The sequence below is a fragment of the Kryptolebias marmoratus genome, linkage group LG17, assembly GCF_001649575.2.
Source record: "Kryptolebias marmoratus isolate JLee-2015 linkage group LG17, ASM164957v2, whole genome shotgun sequence".
NCBI lineage: Eukaryota > Metazoa > Chordata > Actinopteri > Cyprinodontiformes > Rivulidae > Kryptolebias > Kryptolebias marmoratus.
In genome coordinates, this window is record NC_051446.1 from 6,858,087 (window position 1) to 6,881,887 (window position 23,801).

General features: G+C 40.9%; 1 protein-coding gene and 1 long non-coding RNA gene across 5 annotated transcripts in view; both read right to left on the reverse strand.

The window, feature by feature from the left end:
* The window catches only part of rmdn3 (regulator of microtubule dynamics 3), a 68,780-nt gene that overhangs the window by 15,012 nt on the left and 29,967 nt on the right, over positions 1-23,801 (reverse strand). For all 4 annotated transcript variants that reach the window (XM_017439655.3, XM_037980993.1, XM_037980992.1 and 1 more), the window contains 5 exons: positions 16,203-16,305; positions 10,629-10,689; positions 10,432-10,507; positions 1,409-1,486; positions 1,200-1,298 (listed from right to left, as the gene is read on the reverse strand). In XM_017439655.3, coding sequence (XP_017295144.1) covers positions 1,200-1,298; positions 1,409-1,486; positions 10,432-10,507; positions 10,629-10,689; positions 16,203-16,305 — 417 coding nt within the window. The remainder of the gene's footprint in view (positions 1-1,199; positions 1,299-1,408; positions 1,487-10,431; positions 10,508-10,628; positions 10,690-16,202; positions 16,306-23,801) is intronic.
* On the reverse strand, positions 18,909-23,800 carry LOC119617896. Its single transcript, XR_005234349.1, has 4 exons — positions 21,937-23,800; positions 21,695-21,788; positions 21,331-21,525; positions 18,909-19,174 (listed from the first exon to the last, which is right to left on the reverse strand). It is a non-coding gene; the product is annotated as an uncharacterized LOC119617896 (long non-coding RNA).

Sequence of the window (23,801 nt, forward strand, 5' to 3'; positions counted from 1 at the left end):
ATTAACTCCAGCAGATTTGATATTTGACACTTTATAAGAGTTAAGGTACCAACTCTCCAAAAAGAGTTAAATTAACACTTTCTGGTGTGGACCCATATAGACACTTTAAAAGTGTTGAAATCAAATCTGACAGTGTTAATCTGGGCCTCCTGGATTTGCTGTGCAGTTTCTTCTTATGAAAAGTACGAGATCCACACTTTTCACCTTTAACACTTTTTTTTAAAGGTGATATATTTTCTGTGTTGCTTTAATCAGGGCCGTAGCCAGACTTTAAAAAAATACTGAGGTCAACCACTCATTATCACCTTGCATATCAGTTACAATGAAGACCAAAACTTAATTAAAATGGAAGCATTTATTTAAAACTTAAGTGACTTGAGTGTGTATATAACATGTGTTTGTGTGTGTTTGTAAATTCATGGGGTGCAATGTCATCTTAAGCAACAGAGGACTCAGGGCACAACCATGACAAGTCAATGAGATGACATGAATTAGTTTATTTGAATGCTGACTGTTCACGCTGCACAAACACATACATAACACAAGATTTTAGCATAGATTTTACCTTTTTATCAAATACCAGTGAGGTGTTGTAGTTTTGGAGCTGGACCAGTTCTAGTGTGGTTCGGATATAAAATAAAAGTGCTGAAGTCGCCATTTATTGAGGTTTCACAAATCAGATTAAGGTTTCACAGATTACACACTTGGTTTTAAATGTTCTGCAATCAGTGCAGAATAATCTGGTTCAGGTTTGAAGTGTCTAGGTGTTGTAGTTTTTTAACTAGAGTAGATTAAAGATGCTGAAGGTAGTGAAAAATTAGGTGGAATCGCCCTTTAGCCATTTTTCGAATTGGAAGCTGCAATCGGAAACCAACTTCAGCTTCGTGGAATTGAAGTAGAATATTTTTAGCAAGTTACCTCGGCCCTGGCTTTAATTCACCTCCATGTCAGATGTCATGTGAGGACAATTTTCCTGTGACCTAGGATAGCATATTACATCTGTCTTTGAGATGCACAAAATGTGTGTGTGTGTGTGTATGTGGGTGTGTGTGTGTAGATGTGTGTGGGGGGGAGGAGACACCTGCCAGAGTTTTATAATGGATTTGAAACCAGTCCAGTCCAGTGGTTCTCTTACTAATCTTTATTCTAGTCACATTCTGAGGCAGCTGGAACCAAGCATCTGTCTGTAGAACTCGTACCTTCAGGAAGTTCTCCAGAGCAGTGTGTAGTGTGCAGGTGGGGAGGCTTCTATAGAGAGCAGTAGCTGCCTTCCTCTCCAACCAGTCCAATGTGGCTACCTGTAGTCCCACAGAAACATCCCAACCTTCAGCTCTCTCTCTCTCTCTCGCACGCACGCACACACACACACATGGAAAGAGACCATGTACAGAAGATCACCAGGTTTTACCTCATAGCACCACCTGCCAAGTAGGTAGTAACACATTGGGTCATCATCTCTGAGGGCCAGAGCTCGATCCACATGCTCCTGAAGAGGAATATAAACATCTCTATCACCACTCCAAACACCAGACCCATTGTAAACGTAGAAACACATGAAAAACATACATACATAAGGTAAACATACAAACTTTTTCAAATGGTTTGTATGTTATCTTTAAGAATTTTTTTTTTCGATGAAGCTCAATTTAACAGAATGTCCAAACAAAAGTATTTCAGTGTTTTCATTGGATTTACAAGATAGAAAGCAAAATCTGATGCAGCAACACTATAAAAAATGCTTCTGAGTCATGTTTCACATTGTGTTCCATTGCCTTTCTTTACATGATGCTTTTCATTGGTGGCTGCCACAGAAATGCATATAGAGCAATGCACTGGATTGCTTCCAATGCTTTTTAGTAAAGGCACAAATTACGATCCACCTTTAAACATAACTGTTTTTAATTGAAATCTAATCTATTTTAATGTGTCCTAATGAAAAATGTGCACTCACATACAAAACAATACAACATATGCAACATATACATATTTTGACTAAATAACATTTATGAAATGTCCATTTTTTGAGATTTGATTTTAGTTCACCTTTACCACAAACAGCAACTGAATTGGAAAAGCACCAATAAAAAACTTGGTATTTAACTACTAGGTACTGGTGTAAAACAAAACCAAAATAAAAAGATTGTTGTGATGTTGCATTATTCTTTAAAGTTGCCAATTTTATCTCAGTTTTGTAATTCAAAAATCACTGCTCTAAACACTATTAGATTACTCGGTGAACTCAGACGCTCTTGTCGGAAAACAGAACGCCTGTGGAAGAGAACTGGTCTGGTTGTCCACCGGGAACATTTTAAAGATCTCCATGAGGATTATAACAAGGCAGTTATTGATGCCAGATCTTTTTATCTAAGCAATATTATTCACCAGAGCAGAAATAACCCCAAAGTGTTATTTAATACTATTGGCAGTATTGTTTCCCTTCCAGCACATCATGTTTTATTGACCTCAAATGACGACTGCAATATGTTTCTCAGTTTTTTGTTAACAAGGTGATGGACCTTAAAACCAATATACCTTCAAGCTCATCTACTTTTCTTGATGAGCCTCAGTGTTCGGATTCATTCTCTTCTTTTGTTCCAATTACATTAAATGAACTGACTTCACTAATTGGTAAAATGAAACTTTCTACTTGTTCGTTGGAAATTTTACCCCCCTCTTTGCTTGTCCAGGCACTAACTCCCATCGGTCTGACAATTTTGTCAATAATGAACAGCTCCCCTTATGTCAAAATCTTCCTATTTATCTCACAGCAGCCTTTTTAAAGACTTAGACTTAATCATTCAATCTTATGTATGAAACAGAAAAAATGCTAGGATCTCTAAAGGGCACTTACAGAAGTCAAGGGAAGAGGGAGGGCTGGGCCTGCCAATATTCAAGTATTTTTACTGGGCTGCCAACATCCGAGTGTTAATGTTCTGGCAGCTGGGGCTCCCGGGTAACACAATGGTCAAAACTCCTCTATGGCTTAAAATGGAATCCAACATAGTGAATAATTCTTCCTTATCAGCTATGCTGTTTGCCAGGAACCTAAGCTTTGTGTTAAAGCACAAACTAGGAATCCTGAATCAGATTAGGAGCTTCCTTGCACTGCTAAATATATCAGTACAGACGCTGATATGCTTTAATCATAGTTTCCTGCCTCCTTGGCAGGACAAAGTTTATCACTACTGGAGGGAAAAGGGGCTGGTGTCAATTAAGGATATGTATATTGGCAACAAGTCTGCACCATTCAGCCTATTGAAAAGTAAATATAATCTGCCCCATTCACATTTATTTTAATATCTGCATGTCAGGCATGACATCAAGTCAAAGATCGGGAATTTCGTCACTCTTCCGCCGGAGCATGGCATTTATGACATCTTAAGGAGCCCCCTGACTCCTGAGGCATCTTGTTACAAAACTTACACGTCTATTTTATGACAGCACTGTGTGTGTTTGCATGTATACACCCATACATGTATGAGTAAATACATATAAGTCCTCTGTTTGTACATTATATTGAAACTGCAATGTTCAATGACTTGAGATGTGCATCTGGGTTCCGCTTGTTTGTTTGTTTATGTGTATGTTAAATTTTGAAAACTGAAAATAAAAAATAAAAATAAATAAAAAATAAAAAATGTCATCACCATCTCTCCAAGACATTTCTATACCTCCACTTGTATGTCATCAGGCCCAACTGTGTTCCCCTTCTTCATCCTCTTCAAAGCTTTCCAAACTTCACCCTCACCCACTTCCTGGTCCACAGTTTCTATGACTTCTACTCTTCTTTCCCTTTCATTGTCTTCATTCATTAGCTCCTCAAAGTATTCCTTCCATCTTCTCATCACACTCTTTCTCACTTGTTAGAACATTACCATTTCTGTCTTTAATAAGCCTAACCTGCTGCACATTCTTTATAGTCTGATCCCTCTTTCTTGTCAGTCTTTACCACCTCCCTCTTTGCCCTGTGTTGCCCATCCATCCATCCATCCATTTTCTTCTGCTTATCCAGGGTTGAGTTGCGGGGGCAGCAGCTTAAGCAGAGAGACCCAGACGTCCCTCTCCCCAGCCACTTGGGCCAGCCCCTCTGGGAAAATCCCAAGTACTTTCCAGGCCCAAACATAGTCCCTCCATTGTGTCCTGGGTCTTCCCCTGGGCCTTTTTCCGGTGGGACATGCCTAGAACACCTCACCAGGGAAGCGTCCAGGAGGCATCCTAATCAGATGCCCAAGCCAACTGGCTCCTCTCGATGCTCTACTCTGAATCCCTCCCGGATGACCAAGCTTTTCAACCCATCTCTAAGGGAGAGCCCAGACACCCTGTGGAGAAAACTTATTTTGGCTGCTTATATCTGTGATGTAATTCTTTCAGTCACTACCCAAAGCTCACGACCATTGATGAGGGTAGGAGCATAGATCAACTGGTAAATTGAGAACTTCGCCTTTTGGCTCAGCTCTCTTTTCACCATGACAGATCGGTACAGTGCCTGCATCACTGCAGACACAGCACAAATCCGCCTATCGATCTCCCGCTCCATTTTTCCCTCATTCGAGAACAAGATCCTGAGATACTTAAAATCATCCACTTGGGGCAGGACATCTTCCCCGACCCGGAGAAGGCTTTCTATCCTTTTCTGGCTCAAGACCATGTTCTCGAATTTGGAGGCGCTGATCCTCATCCTGGCCACTGTGAACTTATCCAGTGAAAGCTGGAGATCACGATTTGAAGAAGGCAGTAGGACCACATCATCTTCAAAAAGCAGAGACGCAATCCTAAGGCCAACAAAATGGATCCCCTCAACACCATGGTTGTGCCTAGAAATTCTGTCCATAAATGTTATGAACAAAATCTGTGACAAAGGGCAACCTTGGCAGAGTTCAACTCTCACTGTAAACAACCCGACTTACTGCTGGCAATGCGGACCAAGCTCTGGCATCGGTCGTACAGGGACTTAACAGCCCATATCAAAGGACCTGGTACCCCCACAGGACTCCCCGAGGGACCGGGACGAAAACCACACTGCTCTTCCTGAATCCGAGGTTCGACTATCCGATGGACCATCTTCTCCAGAACCTCTGAATAGACCTTACCAAGGAGGCTTAAGAGTGTGATTCCCCCTGTAGTTGGAACACACTCTCTGGTCCCCCTTTTTGAATAGGGGGACCACAAGCCCGGTCTGCCAATCCAGAGGAACTGCCCCCGATGTCCATGCAATATTGCAAAGTCGTGTCAACCAAAACAGCCCCACAACATCCAGAGCCTTAAGGAACTCTGGGCGAATCTTGTCTACCCATGGGGCCTTGCCACCTCTGTGACCTCAGCACCAGAGATTAGAGAGCCCGACCCAAGGTCCCCAGGCTCTCTTTCCTCACTGGAAAATGTGCTGGTGAGACTGAGTAGGTCTTTGAAGTGTTCTCTTCACTGACCCACGACATACCGAGTTGAGATCAGTAGCACACCATCCGCACCATAAACAATGATGATGGTGCACTGCTTTCCCCAGAATTGCCTCAAAGCCGTGCGGAAGTCGTTTTTCATGGCCTCTCCGAACTTCTGCCACGCCTGAGTATTTGCTTCAGCAACCATCTAAGCTGCATTCCACATTGGACTGTACCTATCAGCTGCTTCCAGAGTCCCGATAGGACTCCTTCTCCTGTGGTGATTTGGCTTTTTTCTGGGTTTTGTTTTTGTTTTATTTTGATTTTAGCTCTTTGGTTTTTGTTTTGTTTCTTTTGTGTTATTTGGTTGTACTTGCTTTTCGTTTTGTCTCATGTTTCATGTTCATTTTCACTCTCCCCCAGTCATTCCCTTCTCTGTCAGCCACGCCCATCTTCACCTGTCCCGACTCAGTAATCATTCCACCTGTTCCCACTCATCTCGTTATCCCCAGTCTTAAAAGCCTGGTCACTCTTCCCATACCTCACTGGTCCATTGTTTGATGTTTGTTTGTTGCTGTCTCGCTCCGTGTTTCCTGTATCTTGTTTCAGTTATGCTTTGTATTTAGTTTTTGTTTTTTGCTGCCTCATCAGCTTTTGTTTTGTTTGTTTCTTTGTTTAATAAATTAGTTTTCTTTTAAGTCTGCAACCTGGGTTCATCTCCGTCATCCACATCCTGACATCTCCAGCCTAGCAGCATCCCTCACCATCAGTGTCCACCAGCAGGTTCAAGGGTTTGTCATTCAGCTGCCTATAGATTGGGACTTGTGTGATTTTTCTTAACACAAAAATTTCTAAATCTTGTCAGTTGTCATTTTAATTATGATCAAATATTTTGTTTTACACAAAATTTTGCTATTTTAAACAAATAAATTGCATGGATTGTTGCTGAGCAATAAAATGACAGCAGTGTGTTCAGGTTTGCATTTGTGCAGTCATTTATTGGTCAAAACTCTGAAAGGGGTTTTAAGGATGATAACTTTATTGTCCTTAAAATGATAGAATAAAATAAAAAGAATCAAATCCAAAAAATAAAATACCACCAAAGTACTCTGATGGCTGATGGTTAATATAATCATAAAATTGCCCAACCCAAGTGTGCATGGGGACAAAACACAAACTCTACATAAAAAATCCCATCTGGATTTGAACCTGAAACCTTCTGTGAGAAGCACTATATTATGAATGTTGGTGTTTTGGGGTTTTTGTTATTTGTCTGGTATTTCTGGTGTTGGTTTAGTTGTCTTTTGAGTTTCTTGTCACTATTCACCTCCCCAGTAATTTTCCGGTCACACCTGCCACGCCCACCTCACCTGCTCCTTGTCATGTCCACAGCTGCAACCAATTTTCATCTCTCTCTCTGTCTTTTAAAGTCGGTCTCTGTTCTCCATTCTTCACTGGGTCATTCCTTTCCGTTCCTCTCGTTTTGCTCATGTCTATTGGTACCACGCTCCATGCCTTACCTTGCCCTGCCCTTTTGGATTTTTGTTATTGTTTGTTTGTTCCTGCCACGCCAGCCTTTTGTTTTGTTTATATTTTACTTTAATAAATTAGTTTCCTTTTAAGATGAGTCTGGGATCGCCTCCATCTCCCCCCCTTCTGACACACTATCAGCACAGGTTCACTGTAATGCTCAAGAACGAAATTAAGAGATCAAATTAAACTATTCTGTGAGACAAACTGTTCATCCTCTTCAAATAGCTTTATTTTATTTGACACACTTAATGCTTTTTTAAGAGGACAAATAATGTAAAATACAATAGGTATAAAAACAATGAAATAAATAGAAATAAATACACTGAAGAATTAAAAAACCTGGAAACAGTTTCTGAAATTAGAAAAGGAATTCCAACAAGCAAAATCTAACAGCTCATTAACAAAAAGTTAAAATACAACACATTAAGTACTTAAAACATTAAAGAAAACATTTCGAGATCTAAAGAAAGATATTACGGAGTGGGTGAAGAGGCGCACAAAATTCTATCCTGGCAACTCAAAAAAAGAGGAAAGTTCTAAAACAATAAATTCTATCCAAACAAAAACAGGTTCTGCATTGTATATTCTAACAGAAATCGATTATGCTTTAAAAAAAAATTTCACACATTTATACACATCAAAACCACCCAATGACCTAGGTGAAATTGATGATTTTTTGTCTGGGCTTGAACTGCCTAAATTTGAACAAGATGACCAAAATCGTCTTGAAACCCCCTTCACACAAAAGGAAATTGAAAAAGTCTTAAGATTATTACAAGCTAACAAATCGCCAGAAGAGGATGGGTTTCCTTGTAAATTCTACAAGAAATTTAAAGGACTACTTCTTCCACATCTCATAGACTTCATTAACCCAGCCTCCAAAACTGAAACCCTCCCAAACTCATTTTCTACTGCCATAATTACTGTTATCTAAACAAAAATAGAGATGCATTACAATGTTCTTCATATCGTCTAATTTCATTGTCAAATACTGATTATAAGCCGATTTCCGAAGCCTTGGCTAACAGACTTGGCCAATACCTACCACAGTTAAGAAATTTCAAACCAATAATAAATTAGCTCCTTAGCTAACAATTTATGTAGGCTGTTTAATATCATTCATTTGACAAAATTGGAAGTGGAACCCAGTATAACAATGGCTTTATATAGCCATTGGTAACCATGAAATAACATTTCAGCCATACAGCTGATCAATGTTATTTCATGGTTACCAATGGCAACCATGGAGAAAAGAGCGAAGAAACTAAATTTCACCGAGGCAGAAATCAATGTGCTTGTGATGAAGTGGAGAACAGAAAAAATATACGTTTTGGGAGCTGCAGTCGTGGGGTTACAGATAAAAGGAAGCGTTGTGAGCGGCAACACATTGTTATCACTGTTAATTCAGTGAGTGGGACAGAGAGGACCATGGCCGAGGTGAAGAAAAAGTGGTCAGATTTTAGGGTGGAAGCAAAAAAGCAACTAACTGGCCACCACCAGAGCTTGTCAGCTACAGGTGGGGGTAAAGGCGTAGCAAACTGACACCATTTGAAAGAAGGACAGATGGTGTCGCCCTGAAAAGTGATCATGTGTGCCCCCTGCGACGGAGCGTGCACAGGTGTTAGCAGTATTAAAGCGCGCCTCGTCTGCGCTCTGGGGATTTGGAAAGGGAAGCAATAAATAGTCATCACTGACTGTATTGCTTTCAGCTAAGCTAGCAACGTGCCTTAACTTTTCTGCAGTTGTCTGAGACATCTCTGCTACGACTTCACTTCCTCTCAAATGAGGTGTTCTCCTGAAACGCTCAAAAGCGCAGGCATGCCCAATCGATCTGCACATGAATCCTGCCCCTTCCTGTTTATTGACTAATAGTAGAGAAGCTGGACCAAGAAGGCAGCCCTCCTCATTTGCATATTGAGATAGAAATGCACACGGTAAAAAGGGGAGATGAGGAAATGACAAAAGAACAAACGCTTGTAAAAGGAAAAGGAAAAGGCAAAACAAAACATAAACATTACTTGACGAAAACATTTGTAAAGAAAAGGAAAATGAAAATATAAACATTTCTTGATGAAAACGCATGTGTAAGGAAAAGGCAAAATAAAATATATCTATTTCTGCTTTTATTTTTGATTATGTGAGTTCCGGTCCTCCATACATCTTACACTGCACCTGGCTATGTACAAAGAAAATGCCTTTCTGGCACAATATCTGCTCTACCTTAACCAGTATTCTAAGAATTAATGCATACTTGCCAACCGTCCCGCATTGGGTGGGACAGTCCCGCATTTAGACCCCCCTGTCCCTTGTCCCGCATCACCCTGTGCGGGACAGCCAAAAGCCCTGCATTTAGCCCTGGCCTTGCCTGGCAGCCTGTAGCTGTGCTTCAGTAGCTGCCACATGCAGCACAGGGCTCTCAAGTCTCATGCATTGATCGTGAGACACACATTTCGTTAAGTGCACACGCTCACATGCCACACTTTGTATTTCTCACGCAAAAAACCCCACGCACACGGCCTTTTTGTCACTTTAACGCTATATTTAGCGAATTTTCAGATCCCTCTAGCATTTTTTTAAAGCGACTAGCGACAAATCTAGTAACTTTTTTGTGTCATTGGAGACTTTGGCGACTAAATGTGTGAAAGCACTCATTCTGCAGTGTACCGTAAGCCCCGCCCACTTCCCCAAGCACTGACAGTTGTCAATCTCACAGCAGAGAGGAGACCCGCTCAACTCTGTGTCCACAGTGGCAAACAATCGCACCCCCTCGAGCACTCGCCGGAGCACGATTGTTTTCGTGTTAGTTGTGTTGTCATCTGATGACAGAGAGAAAAAGATGGAGAGGCAGAAAACTGAAGAGGCAGAAAGATAAAGATGTAGGCATGAAAGAAAGCTTTTCAAAGTTGTTGAAAGACAGCAGGAAGTTCTGAGCATCAAGAGGAGGCCTGGAAATGTTCAGGTTAGCTAAAGCTACTAATTACTAATAAATAACAAGTTACAACTTACTGATCAGTTCATGGTTGAGAATGCCCCACAGAGATGTTCTGACGGGCCATACCCCATATCGGGTATTATATGTTAGAAGTCCATGAATAAAAAAAATTTATTCACGTAAACAGGTAAAAGAAAAAAAAAGGAGGGGGGGGGGGGCTTACTTAATTTATGTAGATGCATCTCTTATTCCAAATACTTAATATAATGTGTATTCTTCAGTTTGTACTTATTCTTACTTTGTGCTCTGAGCAGTTCTTTTTTCTCTGAGTGGGCTTGGAGGAAACTGGATAGGTCAAGGACTTAGAGGTATACTGTTATTCATTTGCCTTATGTTATGATGACTTGTCTATGTATGTTCATTTATAAAAATTATAAATAAAATACCCAAACCCCCTAAAAAAAGAAAGAAATTAAGTAACAAGTATACATTCAAGTTTTTGATGCATTTCAAAAAACTTCAAGACTTTTGTAGAAATAGGCTACACATATCATAGATTTGGTTTTAAAGTGGTTTGTTGTTTATTACCTTCAGTATGCGGCTGCTCTTGAGTTTGCTGTGCGTGCTCTCATGCAGCAAGACCAGTCCAGACAGCACAGCAAACCTGCAAACACAAACACAAACACTTGGTTTTACTGAACACCTCAGATTAAATACTACATAAACGTGGGATCCAATCTAAGGTGTTTATAAAAACCAAGTGCTTGTTCTGTTCTTTATTTTACCATTTGTGGCACTCAGCATTAAGGCTGTTCTTCTGCAGGGCTCCCTCCGCCTCCTCCCGACCTGTAAAGACCAGTTGACAGATTACCAGTAAATACAGGAGAGGAGCTGCTCTGACCCTGCTCAGACAACCATTCAGCAGAAGCTCTGTAAGAACCTGTCAACATAGTTGTTTTATTAGCTGATTGAACATGTTACTTTAACAGGTGTGTTATGGTAGTATTTCACTGGACTGCAACTCCTGAGACTAGTTGGAGACTCAAAATTAGAACAAAGTTGCAAGAAAACAGATAAACTTTTGATTTTAGCCCACTGAATTCTGAGTAATTGTGACCAGCAAGCTGTACAACCAATTTGTAAAAAGCACAGTATTTTTTTATGTGCTTGTCTTGCAAAACTGTATTCTAGCTCATAAAATTGTTTTGTTGTCCACCTTTGCCCACATTGCATCCACCTTAACAACCTCCATCACATTTATGATTTAATCTGCTGGAGTACACTTTAGAAATGAAGATGGCAAAATTTGACTAGCTTTTTAATAAATATTTATCATCAGCTTGGTTTTTAGACCTGGATGTGTTTTCTATTGCCCCTTTTACATGGGTTCTAAAGGTCCTGGCTCCACCCTACTCCGTTTGCTTTGCACGCGTTTCCACCGGCATTTTTTCTAGGCCGGCCCTGTTTTTTTGGTCCCTGCTTCGGAGTAGGGCCAGCCGGGTCGGGTCGGCTTTGGTGGGTGGCGCAAGCTTAGTTCCTGTTCACTCATTGGTCGTGGGTGTGACCAGATGCAAGCATAAAGAGCGAACGGTAGGAATATAAACAACAGCGTTAGCTTACCCTGCAACGTTTATGTCGTCTGTCCCGCAGCTGAAGGCGCTGTTAAGCCTGAAATCTCCGGCTGATAACACCTGTCCTGCTCCATGCAACAATCGTGGCATCCAGAGCATTTCTTCCACTGCGCCTCTCTTCCCGAAGTCTCAGGAGAATCCCCATAAGTTTAAAAAACAGCAACAACACAGGGCCAACGTTGTCCATAACACTTCCGTTGTTTCCACAACTTGCGGCAAGTTTTCGTTGAGGAAACTGAGAACCCCCTGGGATGTTTTGAGGCATTTCAGAGACCCCTTGGGAATTTGGTTCACCAACTAGTCTCCAACAGTTACAGCCCAGTGACATACTGTGTTAAGTAAAACAGATCTGTCTGATAGTTGTTCACTGTAATTAGAACTGAGACAGCAGTGACAACATCAAAATAGTTCTTCTCATTTGTCATCTTCATCTCTAAGAAACAGGCAAAACTCTTCAGAACAAACCATGGACATGACTGTGATAGACTGGAGACCTGTCATTGGTGCAGCTGAACAGGTCTGTAGCTCTCACGCTGACGATGGCTTAAGCAGGTATATAAAATGAATGGATGGCCAAGCAAACAATAAAGTAGTGCTTTGTTTATGTTTGATATCTTCCCAGCATAGGGGGATATACTACAAACAAGTGGCAGAGCTGAAGATGTTGAGGTTCTCCTTGGGAGTGACATGGATGGATAGAATTTGGAATAAGGTCATCAGAGGTACAGCACAGGTTGAACAACTGAGAAATAAAGTTAGAGAGGCCAGACTGAGATGGTTTGGACATGTGCAGAGGAGGGACAGTGGCTATATTGGCAGAAGGATGTTAGAGATGCAGCTGCCAGGAAAAAGACACAGTGTAAGACCAAAGGGGAGCTATATGGACGCAGTTAGAGAGGACATGGAGGTAGCTGGAGTGAGGACAGAGGAGGCAGAGGCAGAGTTAGATGGAAGAGGATGACTCACTGTGGTGACCCCTAAAAAGGGAATAGCCGAAAGAAAAAGAAGAGGGGTCAAAGGTCAACATCACAGTTAACCTAGTGCTTTACCTATGCAACAGTGTAATGTAGGAATGCCAAACTACACAGATGTTCACCTCATGGGTCAAAAATAATGCCTGTTGATTTAAAGATTTATAGGGTGAAAGGTCAAGGTAACATGTAACCCCTTTTTAAAAACTTCTTTATACTCCTACATATGACCCTTTTGCTACTTACACCAAGGTAGTTGTGTTTTCAGTTGAGTCATTTGATTTGTTTGTCTGTCCGTTAGGAAGATCATGTAAAAACTAATGAACAGATTTGGATGAAATTTTCAGAAAATGTTGGGGTTGTCACAAAAAACAATGAATTAAATTTTGGTGGTGATCCAGATTATGATCTGAATCGCACTATTTTTTACGCACATTGTGGCCTAGGCACTCTCTGGGTGCTTCAAGTTTAAATCTGTTATTTATTCAATATTTTCAATTAGTAAAAAAATTGACTGTACTTATATAGCTCCTCTCTAGCCAACCAGGCCACTAAAATCGCTTTACAACACAATCAGTGCCCTGATTTACCCATCCACACACACATTCATACAGCACTGTTCGATAAATCTCCTAAACTAAACATAAGTAATAAAACCGCCTTTAGCAGCTGTATCAAGCCATTGCCATATTGTGAATAGTTTATTGTTGCAGCACGCTCACAGATTAAGTTATACTACACCTGTTGAAACACTTGCTTGAAACAGTTAAAACCATCTCCGGCTACACAAAGAAAACTACTAACTTCACATGAGGAAAGTGTTCCGGCCCTCTGGAATGGGCGGAGTCTAGAATCTATATGAGTGGACACTTCCTTTTTTCAGAGCTTCTGCTTATAGCTTCATCCTTAAGATGTTGTCTACAGAAGTCCCAGCGCTGGTTCTTGTATTAATTTTCTGCCTTATTAGAATAAATAGTTAAACTTTAGTTCTTTTGTAGCACCATTCTTAAAGGGTAAATTGTGTAAGTTGTCCCTCCCCTGGGGTAAAATGACCAAAAGTGAGCTGAAGATGGTCCTCTACTACATTTCTACAAAGCTAATCTGAATAAATCATTTTACAGAGGCTAATCAGTGCTTTAGAGCCGGAAAAGGGTAGAGTGCCTGGAGAGTGCCTTCTCCAGGTCGGGGAAGATGTCCTGCTCCAAGTGGAGGAGTTTAAGTATCTCGGGGTCTTGTTCACGAATGAGGGAAAAATGGAGCGGGAGATCAACAGGCGGATTGGTGCAGCGTCTGCAGTGAAGCGGGCGCTGTACCGGTCTGTCGTGGTGAAGAGAGAGCTGAGTCAAAAGGCAAAGCTCTCGATTTACAGGTCGATCTATGTTCCTACCCTCATCTATGGTCACGAGCTTTGGGTAGTGACCGAAAGAACGAGATTGAGAATACAAGCTGCTGAAATGAGTTTCTTCCACAGGGTGTCTGGGCTCTCCCTTAGAGATAGGGTGAGAAGCTTGGTCATCCGGGATGGATTCAGAGTAGCTGCTTCTTCACGTTGAGAGAAGCCAGTTGAGGTGGCTCGAGCATCTGGTGAAGATGCCTCCTGGACGCCTCCCTGGTGAGCTGTTCCGGGCACGTCCCACCGGGAGGAGGCTCAGAGGAAGACCCAGGACACGCTGGAGGGACTATGTTTCTCGGCTGGCCTAGGAACGCTTTGGGATTCCCCTGGAGGAGCTGGACCAGGTGGCTGGGGAGAGGGAAGGCTGGGTCTCCCTACTTAGGCTGCTACCCCCGCGACCCGACCCCGGATAAGCGGAAGAAGATGGATGGATGGATGGATGGATGGATGGATGGATGGATGGATGGATGGATTTTTGCCCTACGCCTCGCCCTTGTCGGATTCTTGCTGGATGTTTTGTATCTGGACCTTGACCCTCACCTGCCTTACGGACTCCCGCCTAATGCCTGCTCCCTCGGATAAGTTTACTGCTTTCTGCTCTCTCGTGTACGACCCTTGACTGTTTGACCCTGTTTTTGGATTGATGTCAGAGGCTTTCCTAGTGAGTCCGTTGATTCGCTGCATTGGTTCCCGTCCGTCTCTCGGCTGCTTCGGCTTTTCCGCCTGTGTACCCCGCTCACCGATCATCGTTACCCCAGGTTACTGTCTCCACCTCCATTAAGTTATTTTTCCTGTTGATTTCTCAATTTACTGACAACTACTCTCTTCCCCCAGAGCGGCAGCAGATGTTCCTGATTCGGTGTATTGACGTTTTGCTGCTTTTGAATAAAGCTTCATGTAACCCACATTCCTGTGTCGTGGCTAAACTACCAGGTCCCGCTAGTGATCTTTGTCAATCCCATATGTCTGTCTTTGTTATCAAGCATAAAACAAAGTGTTTCAGCTTGAAAGTACATATTGTTAATGAGAGAAAGCATCCTGTATTACATCTACATCTCTGCCGTTTGTAACAAACTGTGTGAAAATTGGGTAAGAATTCTGAGATTTATGATTATTTTAGTGAAGTGAAGTGAGATTTATTTATATAGCACTTTTCAGCAACAAGGCGATCCAAAGCGCTTTAGAATAGAAACAAAAACAGAATCCAATACAGAATGAAACACAAAAGAAAAACACAACAATCATGTATTCAAAATGAATCATGTATAATCTAAATGAAATCACGAAAACAGACATATCTAAGCATGAGCTGAGACAGTCAAAATAGTAGCTAAAATAATCTAAATGAAATCATAATCAGATAAACAAAATTGAGAATGAGAATGCTAAACTAACGGTACCGAACTTTGTAAATAGTACCAGGCCCGCTAAAAACCACCGAAGATAGAGAAAGAGAGGAGGGGGTGGGGGGTTGCAGTGAGAAAGTTGACAGAAACAGCGGAAAGTGTGCGAATGTGTGTGTGTGTGTGTTTAGAGGCGATGGGAGGCAGTGTGGTGTGTGTGTGTGTGTGTGTGTGTGTGTGTGTGTTTGTAAAGAAGTCCATGAATCACATCACAGAGGCCATTGTCTTTGATAATGATGGAATGTTATCAGCCAGGTTTGAACAAATTCACAGATGTCCTAAGGGAGAGAGGGGGGCAGAGCATCTTGTCTACATAGTTCCAGGAGAAATTTCAAGGTAGTTCGCCAAACCCATCAAACAAATTTGATGATAAGTCAGGTAACTGCCTAATCCAAACAGCAGAAATCCTGTTATCAAAAATCCAAATATGTAAAGATCTGCCACGTCTTCCACAGACAGACTCGATAGACAAACAGGATTCCAACGTTTCCAGGAATCTTGGAACTGAAATTGAATTACAAAACTGAAAATGAAAGTTGTCAAACTGAATTTTAAATACAGCGAAATACAGTTTCCAATCAAATAAATTCAGTTTTAAACCATTAAATTCAGCTGCAATTTAGTGAAATTCATTTTCAAACCAATGGATTTAATTTCAAATTACGCGAATACAGATTCAGTTGAAGCAATTCAAATTCAGTTTCTGATGGCACAAGTTTCTGCCCATACTACATCTTTATTGGTCAGAAGTGAGCAGGATTTGTTTTCAGCTTATGGTTAAACAAACCAAAGCATCACAAAAGCACACTGCTCTGTGGGATAGTTTCAGTCGGGTCTTGTATCATGAAACATTGAAATCAGAATTGCTCAGAAACCTGCACCAAAAGTCCTGTGAGCCTACAGAAAGTTAGAAAAGTTTTTTTTCTTTTAGATATCTGATTCAGTGTGTGATGACCTCTACCTTTTAGTGCGTAGCTCATCTTCTCCTGCTTGTCCTCCGCATACTCGTACATGTCCACATACGCTCGAGCAAGCCGCCACAGAAACTCTCTGTCGTCTCCATACTGCAGAACCAGAATCAGAACCTCATGGTTAGAGTTCACAGAACATAGGTTAAAATCTGCTGTATTTTTGGCCGGCCTGTCCTGACAACGCAAACGTCTATGAAAATGTTAAGTCTTAACATAATAAATACGTTTTTCTATTGACCAGTCTCACCACGACTCAATGTGGGTGGGTCGTCACAGTAAGACAAAACGGGGCCTGAAACTTGCGTCTGTCACTTTCCACGCAAAGTTTGTGATCTTCAAAACACAAACTTGATGGAAAATTTGCACCCCCTCACACAAACTCTGAGCCATGTGTACCATATCAGTTGTTTTGGAGACAAGAGAAGCTGGTGACACAGATGGTGAAGTGGGAAATATAAGCCACATTGCATCATGAGTCCTTTTATTTATTTAATTTCACTCCATAAGCAAACTTCAATCTTAGATTGACTTTATCTTAAGATTCAAAACTATTATTGTATATTTTATATAAGTAACATAAATATAGCATTAGTTATGCTTCTGCTGGTGAGAACCTATCAAATAAAAAAGGCCTCTAAGCCAAATTAAATCCTAAACAAAAGTTCATGCAACATTTCACATTCCTCTCCTTGAATAATCACCAGGGTGATGTGTACCACAGATTAACACACAAGAGGACAGTGGCTACCCCCTCAGGCGCTGCCTTCTAACCCTTTTCCAAACCCCCAGAGCACAGAAGAGGCGCACTTTAATACCACTCACACCTGTGTGGGCTCAAGTGTGGAGCGTGCCATCAGCCTCTTAAAATGCTGGTGGCGGTGCTTGGTTGCTTCGGGGAAGGTGGTGGTGGTATGTGTGTGAGTGGGTGGGGAGGATTTGGTCACTCCTTTATGATCCGAGGAAGGTGTGCAAGATCATCAAGGATCGTGCTGCACAACATGACGCTGGGGCACAGCATCCATCTCCCTGCTGTCCTTCCTTGTCCTCAAAATGATGACACTGACCCACACCTCCCTTCCCGACAAGAGGAATTTCAACATGGAGCATGGCTCCATGAGGAATCATGCAACAATTAAGACGGCAAAAGTTCACTTTTTAACGAGTTCTTTTAATGAGTTTGATATGTCAGACATAATGTCACACAAATTGCTAAATACTGCTCGGATTTGTCTAAATTCATTAATCGTTTCCCTCTGATTTCCATCAGCACCCGAGAACACAAAGACAACATGTTGTCCCACTGTGCTTTTACCTCTGATTTACACATATTATAATTTAAACTGTTTTTTCCCTGGCTCATCTGTGGTCTCAGCCAAATCAGTGTCTCCCTCCTTTTCTGACACAATGCCACATAAGCTTGTCTCTCCAAGTATGGAGGCCATCCTTCTTTCAAAAGGTGTCAGTTCGGGAATGCCCTTACCCCCACCTGTGGCTGACCACTTTTTCTTCACTTCGGCCATGGTCCTCTCTGTCTCACTCACTGAATTAACAGTGGTAACAACGTGTTGCCACTCATAATGCTTCTTTTTATTTGTAACGCCACTACTGAAGCTCCCAAAAATGATATCTTTTCTGTTCTCCACCTCACTCACCGGCACATCCATTTCTGCCTCAGGTAAATTTTGTTTCTTTGCTCTTTTCTCTGTGATTGCCATTGGTAACCATGAAATAACATTGATCAGCTGGCTCATTGAAATACACCTCAACATTTATGAGGTGCTTTGCATTAACCATTTATGGTTGAATTTGGGCATGTGGAGGGCAGAACCTTGTGTGCAAAGTTTTAGGTACAGTGTGATTTCTAAAGGGAAATTGCTTGCTGGTGTGCATGAGCATGATTTTATAAACAGAATTTTTTGGGGTGTACGCCATTTTTGCCTTTTGGACGTACGTACACTTTTAGTATGAAGCCTACGCAATGTTTTATAAATGAGACCCCTGGAGAGTTTGTGAAGCCAAACAACTGCATCAAGTGAAAAACAAAAAGATACAAACTAACATATGAAGAAAAGTTAACTCTAGCTTGATACAGTCATCACAAGTCTGTGTACAACTCTGTAAAAGTTGCAACTTATCGCCATTATGTATATTACCGTATGTATGCTGCGTTTCAGATGGCTTTCTTGTCAGAAAATTATCACTGCAAACTGTCAGTCTGGGTGTTCAACAAATATTCTGTAATGCTGTATTTGTTGTGCAAAAATTCTAAATTATTGTCCAGTCATATCTACAGATGTATTACTATTATATCTCCCTGTGAGTTTTGACAAACTTTTGTACCTTTTGCAGATATGTTTCTTAAACTTAAGTTTTACCATATGACAGTTTGTGTTAAAACAAGTTCAATCTTATTAAACACCACCCCGTTATTATGAAATACAGATGCTAATATAGCAAGAGATTTCTTGGTCTGCTGATGCTATCATGTTAGTGTGCAGTTTCTTCTGAACTGGCACATTAAGGTATAGTTTTTGTGCGATAACTTCGGGGGGTAAGGAAAGTTGGTAAGGGTTACTTTTTCTTAAAAGTAAGCAACTAAATGGCACAGATAAACGTTTGGTTCACACTGACTCTTCCCATCAGTGTTTTAACAACCTAAACAGAAAATTATGATGCAATGACATAAGTGACAAAATTGTTTATTAGAATCTGCTTTAAAATCCAAGCTACTTAGTACATACAAAATCCAAACTGTACAAAGTAAAAATTATACACAATTTTTACATTCCTGATATAAAAAGATGGGGTGGAGAGGGTCACACACGCTGGCTACTCATTCCCTGGACAAACACGACAAGCAGACCCAGAAACTCTTGATTGAAGACATTATTCTGCGTTATCTTCTCCCTTTTCAAGACAGCTGAACTTGCCTCCCTTGGACCCAGTTCAGCACATCTGCAGCCTGTATAAAAAGTATAAAAATAATAATGAGGGAGACACACTTGAAGCTAAAAGGCAGTGATGGAATACGAAAATATTTTGCTGTTGTATTTAGGATCAATTTACATGTAGATATGCTATACTGGATTAGATTTTACATGAGCTAGTTTACAAGTTTGTGTTTGCTGTAGCCCAAAAGTAAATGCACAGTTAAATCTTTATGTAAATACTCTTACTGTAATACTTCAAGTACTTTCAAAAGGGAGTACTTTTATACTACTTAAACCTGAACTGAAACCTGTTTTGAAGCCAACAGCAGTGAAAATATAGCCATGAAATGTTTTTGGTAGAAATTTTTAATTAAAAATATTTTGTTTAAAAATACATTTTTTGCTAATTCTTAATATTGAAGAAACCACTTGGGTGTCTTCAGCTTTTTCCGTGACCACCCCAGAAATATGACGTAAGCTGAGGTTCTGCAGTTCATCAGTGAGTGGATGAATACCAGTACAATATAGTTCAGTTTGTTGGAATTAATCGTTCGAATACCACTAGAGTTTCAGTTTTTGGCTTTCTGAAAGATAAAAACCTTCCTCGGATTTGTATCCATAAACTCCGATGTGGGAATTACTATCAGAACTCAGTTTGGAAAACATCAAAGTGTCAGGTTAGAGTGGTTGGTTGGAAGCTAAATTGCAGGCAGACGAGGAGGAACTCAAAAGTAAAACTAATTTATTAACAAAAAGGAAAACAAAGGCTGATGAGGCAGCAACTAAAACTAAATAATAAAACTTACAAACCAGGATTCCAGGAACATGAGGAGGCAAGACAGGAAAACCAGACAGGACATGGGAGTGAAAATGAACCAGCAGGGAAGTGAAGCAGATGAACCAGTTTTAAAGGCAGAGGATGATTGAAAAGTGGACACAGATGACTGATTATGAACGAGGGACAGGTGTGGGTGGTTGAGGCAGGCTGACAGGTACTGAGCAGAGGAAATGTAAATAATTTCAGGGAATAGAAAGGGCACAGGGAACAAGACACCAAAACTAAACACAGGAACCAAATAACATAATTAAAATGAATAATAATAATAAACTCAATACAAAAACACCCCCAAAGACCCCCAAACCCTGACACAAAGAGAAGCCGCCGTAAACTCGGACCCTCGTTACTGCGTGGACTAGAGTGGACAAGGCCTTTTACCAGCAGCGGTCCTAACTATTTTTAATTTTAAAAGAAAGGCAAATGGAGAGGATGAAATCGCCACAGAGAAGGAGAAGAGAAACAGAAAGTTTTACTTTAAACGTGACGCGCTGTCATTAATAGGTATGAGCTACTTACAGGCCGATAGCCTGAGATCAGTTTGTGATTCAGAGCAGTTTGTTATTGATGAAAAAATATAGACAATCCATGTGTGATTAAACAAATGTCATAGTCTGGTGTGAGAGTTTATAAACGCTACTCTGAAGCGCGCTCACTTTTTTTACAAGTTAGCATCCGGTTAGCATCATTAGCTTCAAGTTAGCTTCAAGTTAACAACGTTAGCTCTCTCCTGCCGTCTTTTTGTTGATTTGCAGTGTTGTGTACCAATGTCATGACAATGATCTGGGGGTAATCGGTTCTCACCATGCATAACAACCAACTCGGTTGGAAATAAGTGTCCGTACAAATACCGTCACAACCTTCAGGGATGTACGGAAGACAGTCAGTTTTGTTTGGACAAATCTTTCACTTTAAAAGAATCACACCCATACAACCATCAGACAACTCCACATGTTTGTCTGTAATGTCAATCATTGCAATTTTGTGTTATGGTCAAAGGAGCAGCTCATTCTGCAGCATATCATCAAAAACCAAGAATCTCTGCAAAAGACCTTGCCAAAAGCTCAAAATTTTTTTATCTCAAGTTTGTTGCCTGAACTACTCACAAGAAGAAATGATCCTGCCTTGGAGTCTCAGAGAGCATGTAAAGCTTGTGAAAGGCCAGATTATAAGAAAATGATCAGATGTGTTAAGTCCAACAGCTACTTTCAGTACAGCTGTGCAAAAATCAAAAGGAAACCAGGTTCTGTGGGGAATGTCAGAGAATTTAGGCCTGGATGTAAAACCCATGGGTTCAAATATGAGGAAGTAAGAAGTGCAATCCATTGTAAAACTGTTACGTTGTGGACTTACCTGACTGTTAGATGATCTGTTATTTACTTTTATTCACTTAATAGTTCTCCAAAATTCTGATGCTGATTATTTTAAAGAAATCATTTTGGATCATGTTCCACGTTGGATTCTGGTTGTTCTGGAGTGTCACTGCCAGGGTAAGGTTGACCTGGTGACTTGTGTACCCTGTCATATCTCCTCGTTTTCCTCTGGTACCTAAAATAAAGACAGTAGTGAGATACCTTGTGGATAAACTGAATTTACTTTTTCTACAGAGCATTATTTCAAACCTAGTGCTAATGCATATTAAATATCATGACAATTCAACAGAGGAAAACAACAACAATAAAAAGAGTAAAGAGAGGACAAGGCTAATTATCTATACCTTTTCATCTTTGCCTCGGGTCTCTGAATTTCTTTAGTGTACACAAACACAGAAGGCATAAAAACAGGATTCTGCCAGTCCAGCGATGCCTCCCCTGTAAATAAAGCACACGTGTTCGCTTATTTGCAGCTAGCTAATAAACAGCTAGCTAACAGCAATAAATTGTGGGTCTATGTTTACAAACAACTGTTGATAACAACAAGAGTTTCTATTGAAATAAAAGTATAGACACATAGCCATACCTGATATAAAATGGGCAACGCAGACTCTTCCAGTGCATGAAAGACCGCCTGGGTTTCCCATACGAAACAGTACTTCCGTTGCCACGATGCGCACGCAGCTTCTTGCTGACGTAGGCTGTAAATGGGTCTATAGTAGCCGCACAAGCACACCCACTAGAAAGTATCAAGCACACCTAGAGGAACACTGTCATTCTATTGGCTGGAACGGTTACTAGGCGACGGTACTCTCTGATCTGCGAGAGAGCAGAAAAAATGTGCAAGCGAGCAGAGAGCACAGATCCGAGCACAGATCTGATCCAGGAGAGAGAGAGGTTTGTGTGCGGGGAGGAAATCTGAGGGCGAACACAAAGATTTGAGAGAGAAAAGAGGATATTCGAAAGAGAGCAGAAGTTTTGAGTGCAAGCGTAAAAGTTTTGAAAGCAAGAGATGAAATCCTGCTTGCAAATCGAATATGTGCGCTCTCGATTTATGACAGGGTAATTCCCCCATAGTACTAAAGAACCAAGCTGGAAGGGATGGGATCACCTAATGGAAAGACTGAACCTGTGCCATGTTGAGTAGAGCCAATGGAAAAGGTCCATAAGCACAACAAAAACAACAACAACAAACAAAAAAAGACATGTGACTGAAACTACAAATAAACAAACTTTAGTTTCCTGACTAACCTGACCTACCTGCCAGAAGAAAAATCAAAAGATCAAATATATGTATGCTAAGTGATTCAAATTCTATTAAAAATATTATGTTTCAGGGTTTTCCCCAGAAAAGGGGTGTTAGGTGTTAGGTGGTCGTTCGCCGGCCGACTGTGGTTTAGAAATAAAAAAAATTATTAAAGTTGACAGGAAAGTTGAAAATATGGGTATTTATTATTTGATATTGTAAGATATTTATGTCAAATATTTACACAACTACAGTTTAACAAAAAGGCACTTTTGAAATAATTTTTTAAACAAAAATTGTTTGCACCTAATTTGAATCCTAATTTGTCACATTTACAAATAAACTAAATTAACATAAATGAAAAAGTTCAAACAAGACACATCAAGTCCAATGAATAACAACAGAGAACTCTGAAAAATAGAGAGATGCTATACTGTACTGTACTGTGCTTTTTGTGTCACAGGCTGCATGTCGGATCACTACATGTAACAACAAAACAAAGCATATCTAATGCTGAATGTAATAGCTTAATTTTACTGTTGAACAAGGATAAATTGGCACGCGTCATATTAATATTTTCACGAAGTACAACACATGCTTACCGTAGTCAGTCTTGTAAAGCCACCCACTAAATTTCAGCTCAACTAACCATTGTGGTCTATAAACACTCCTTTTTATCGGTTGCAGCAGTAATCTCCTTCGATGGGTTTTGAACCGTTTGATTATCTTCGTGATCTCTCATAGAGGGATTCTCTAAATGCTGATACAGGCGAACCAGCCCCACTAGAGCACCAAAATCATCCATTTTGAATGAAGAGGGGCGTGCGGTCAGAGCGAAGTTTTAAAAATTGGGAGGTGCATAACCACGCAACGCGACACCGCACAGGGCCTTTGCGTAGGGGCAGGGACAGCAAGATTGCATGACTGTTGGCACGCGCACCCTCGCGTGGTGATCAACGCGTAGTGACCTCACAGTGGGGGTGCGGGTGGAAAAAAAACGTGCATAAAAATGACGTATTTTTCAATAAACAAGCAGAGCTGAGCCTGGCGGTAGGGACAGTAAAGCCTGGCAGCCCGCCAGGCTTATAATACACCAGGGGGAACCCTGTGTGTTCATCGCCAAGAACCTCAGACTCAATACCTAAAACTATATTTTGAGAAGTGATTCCCTCAGGGGCATACTGGTCTCCATCAGAGTCCAGTTT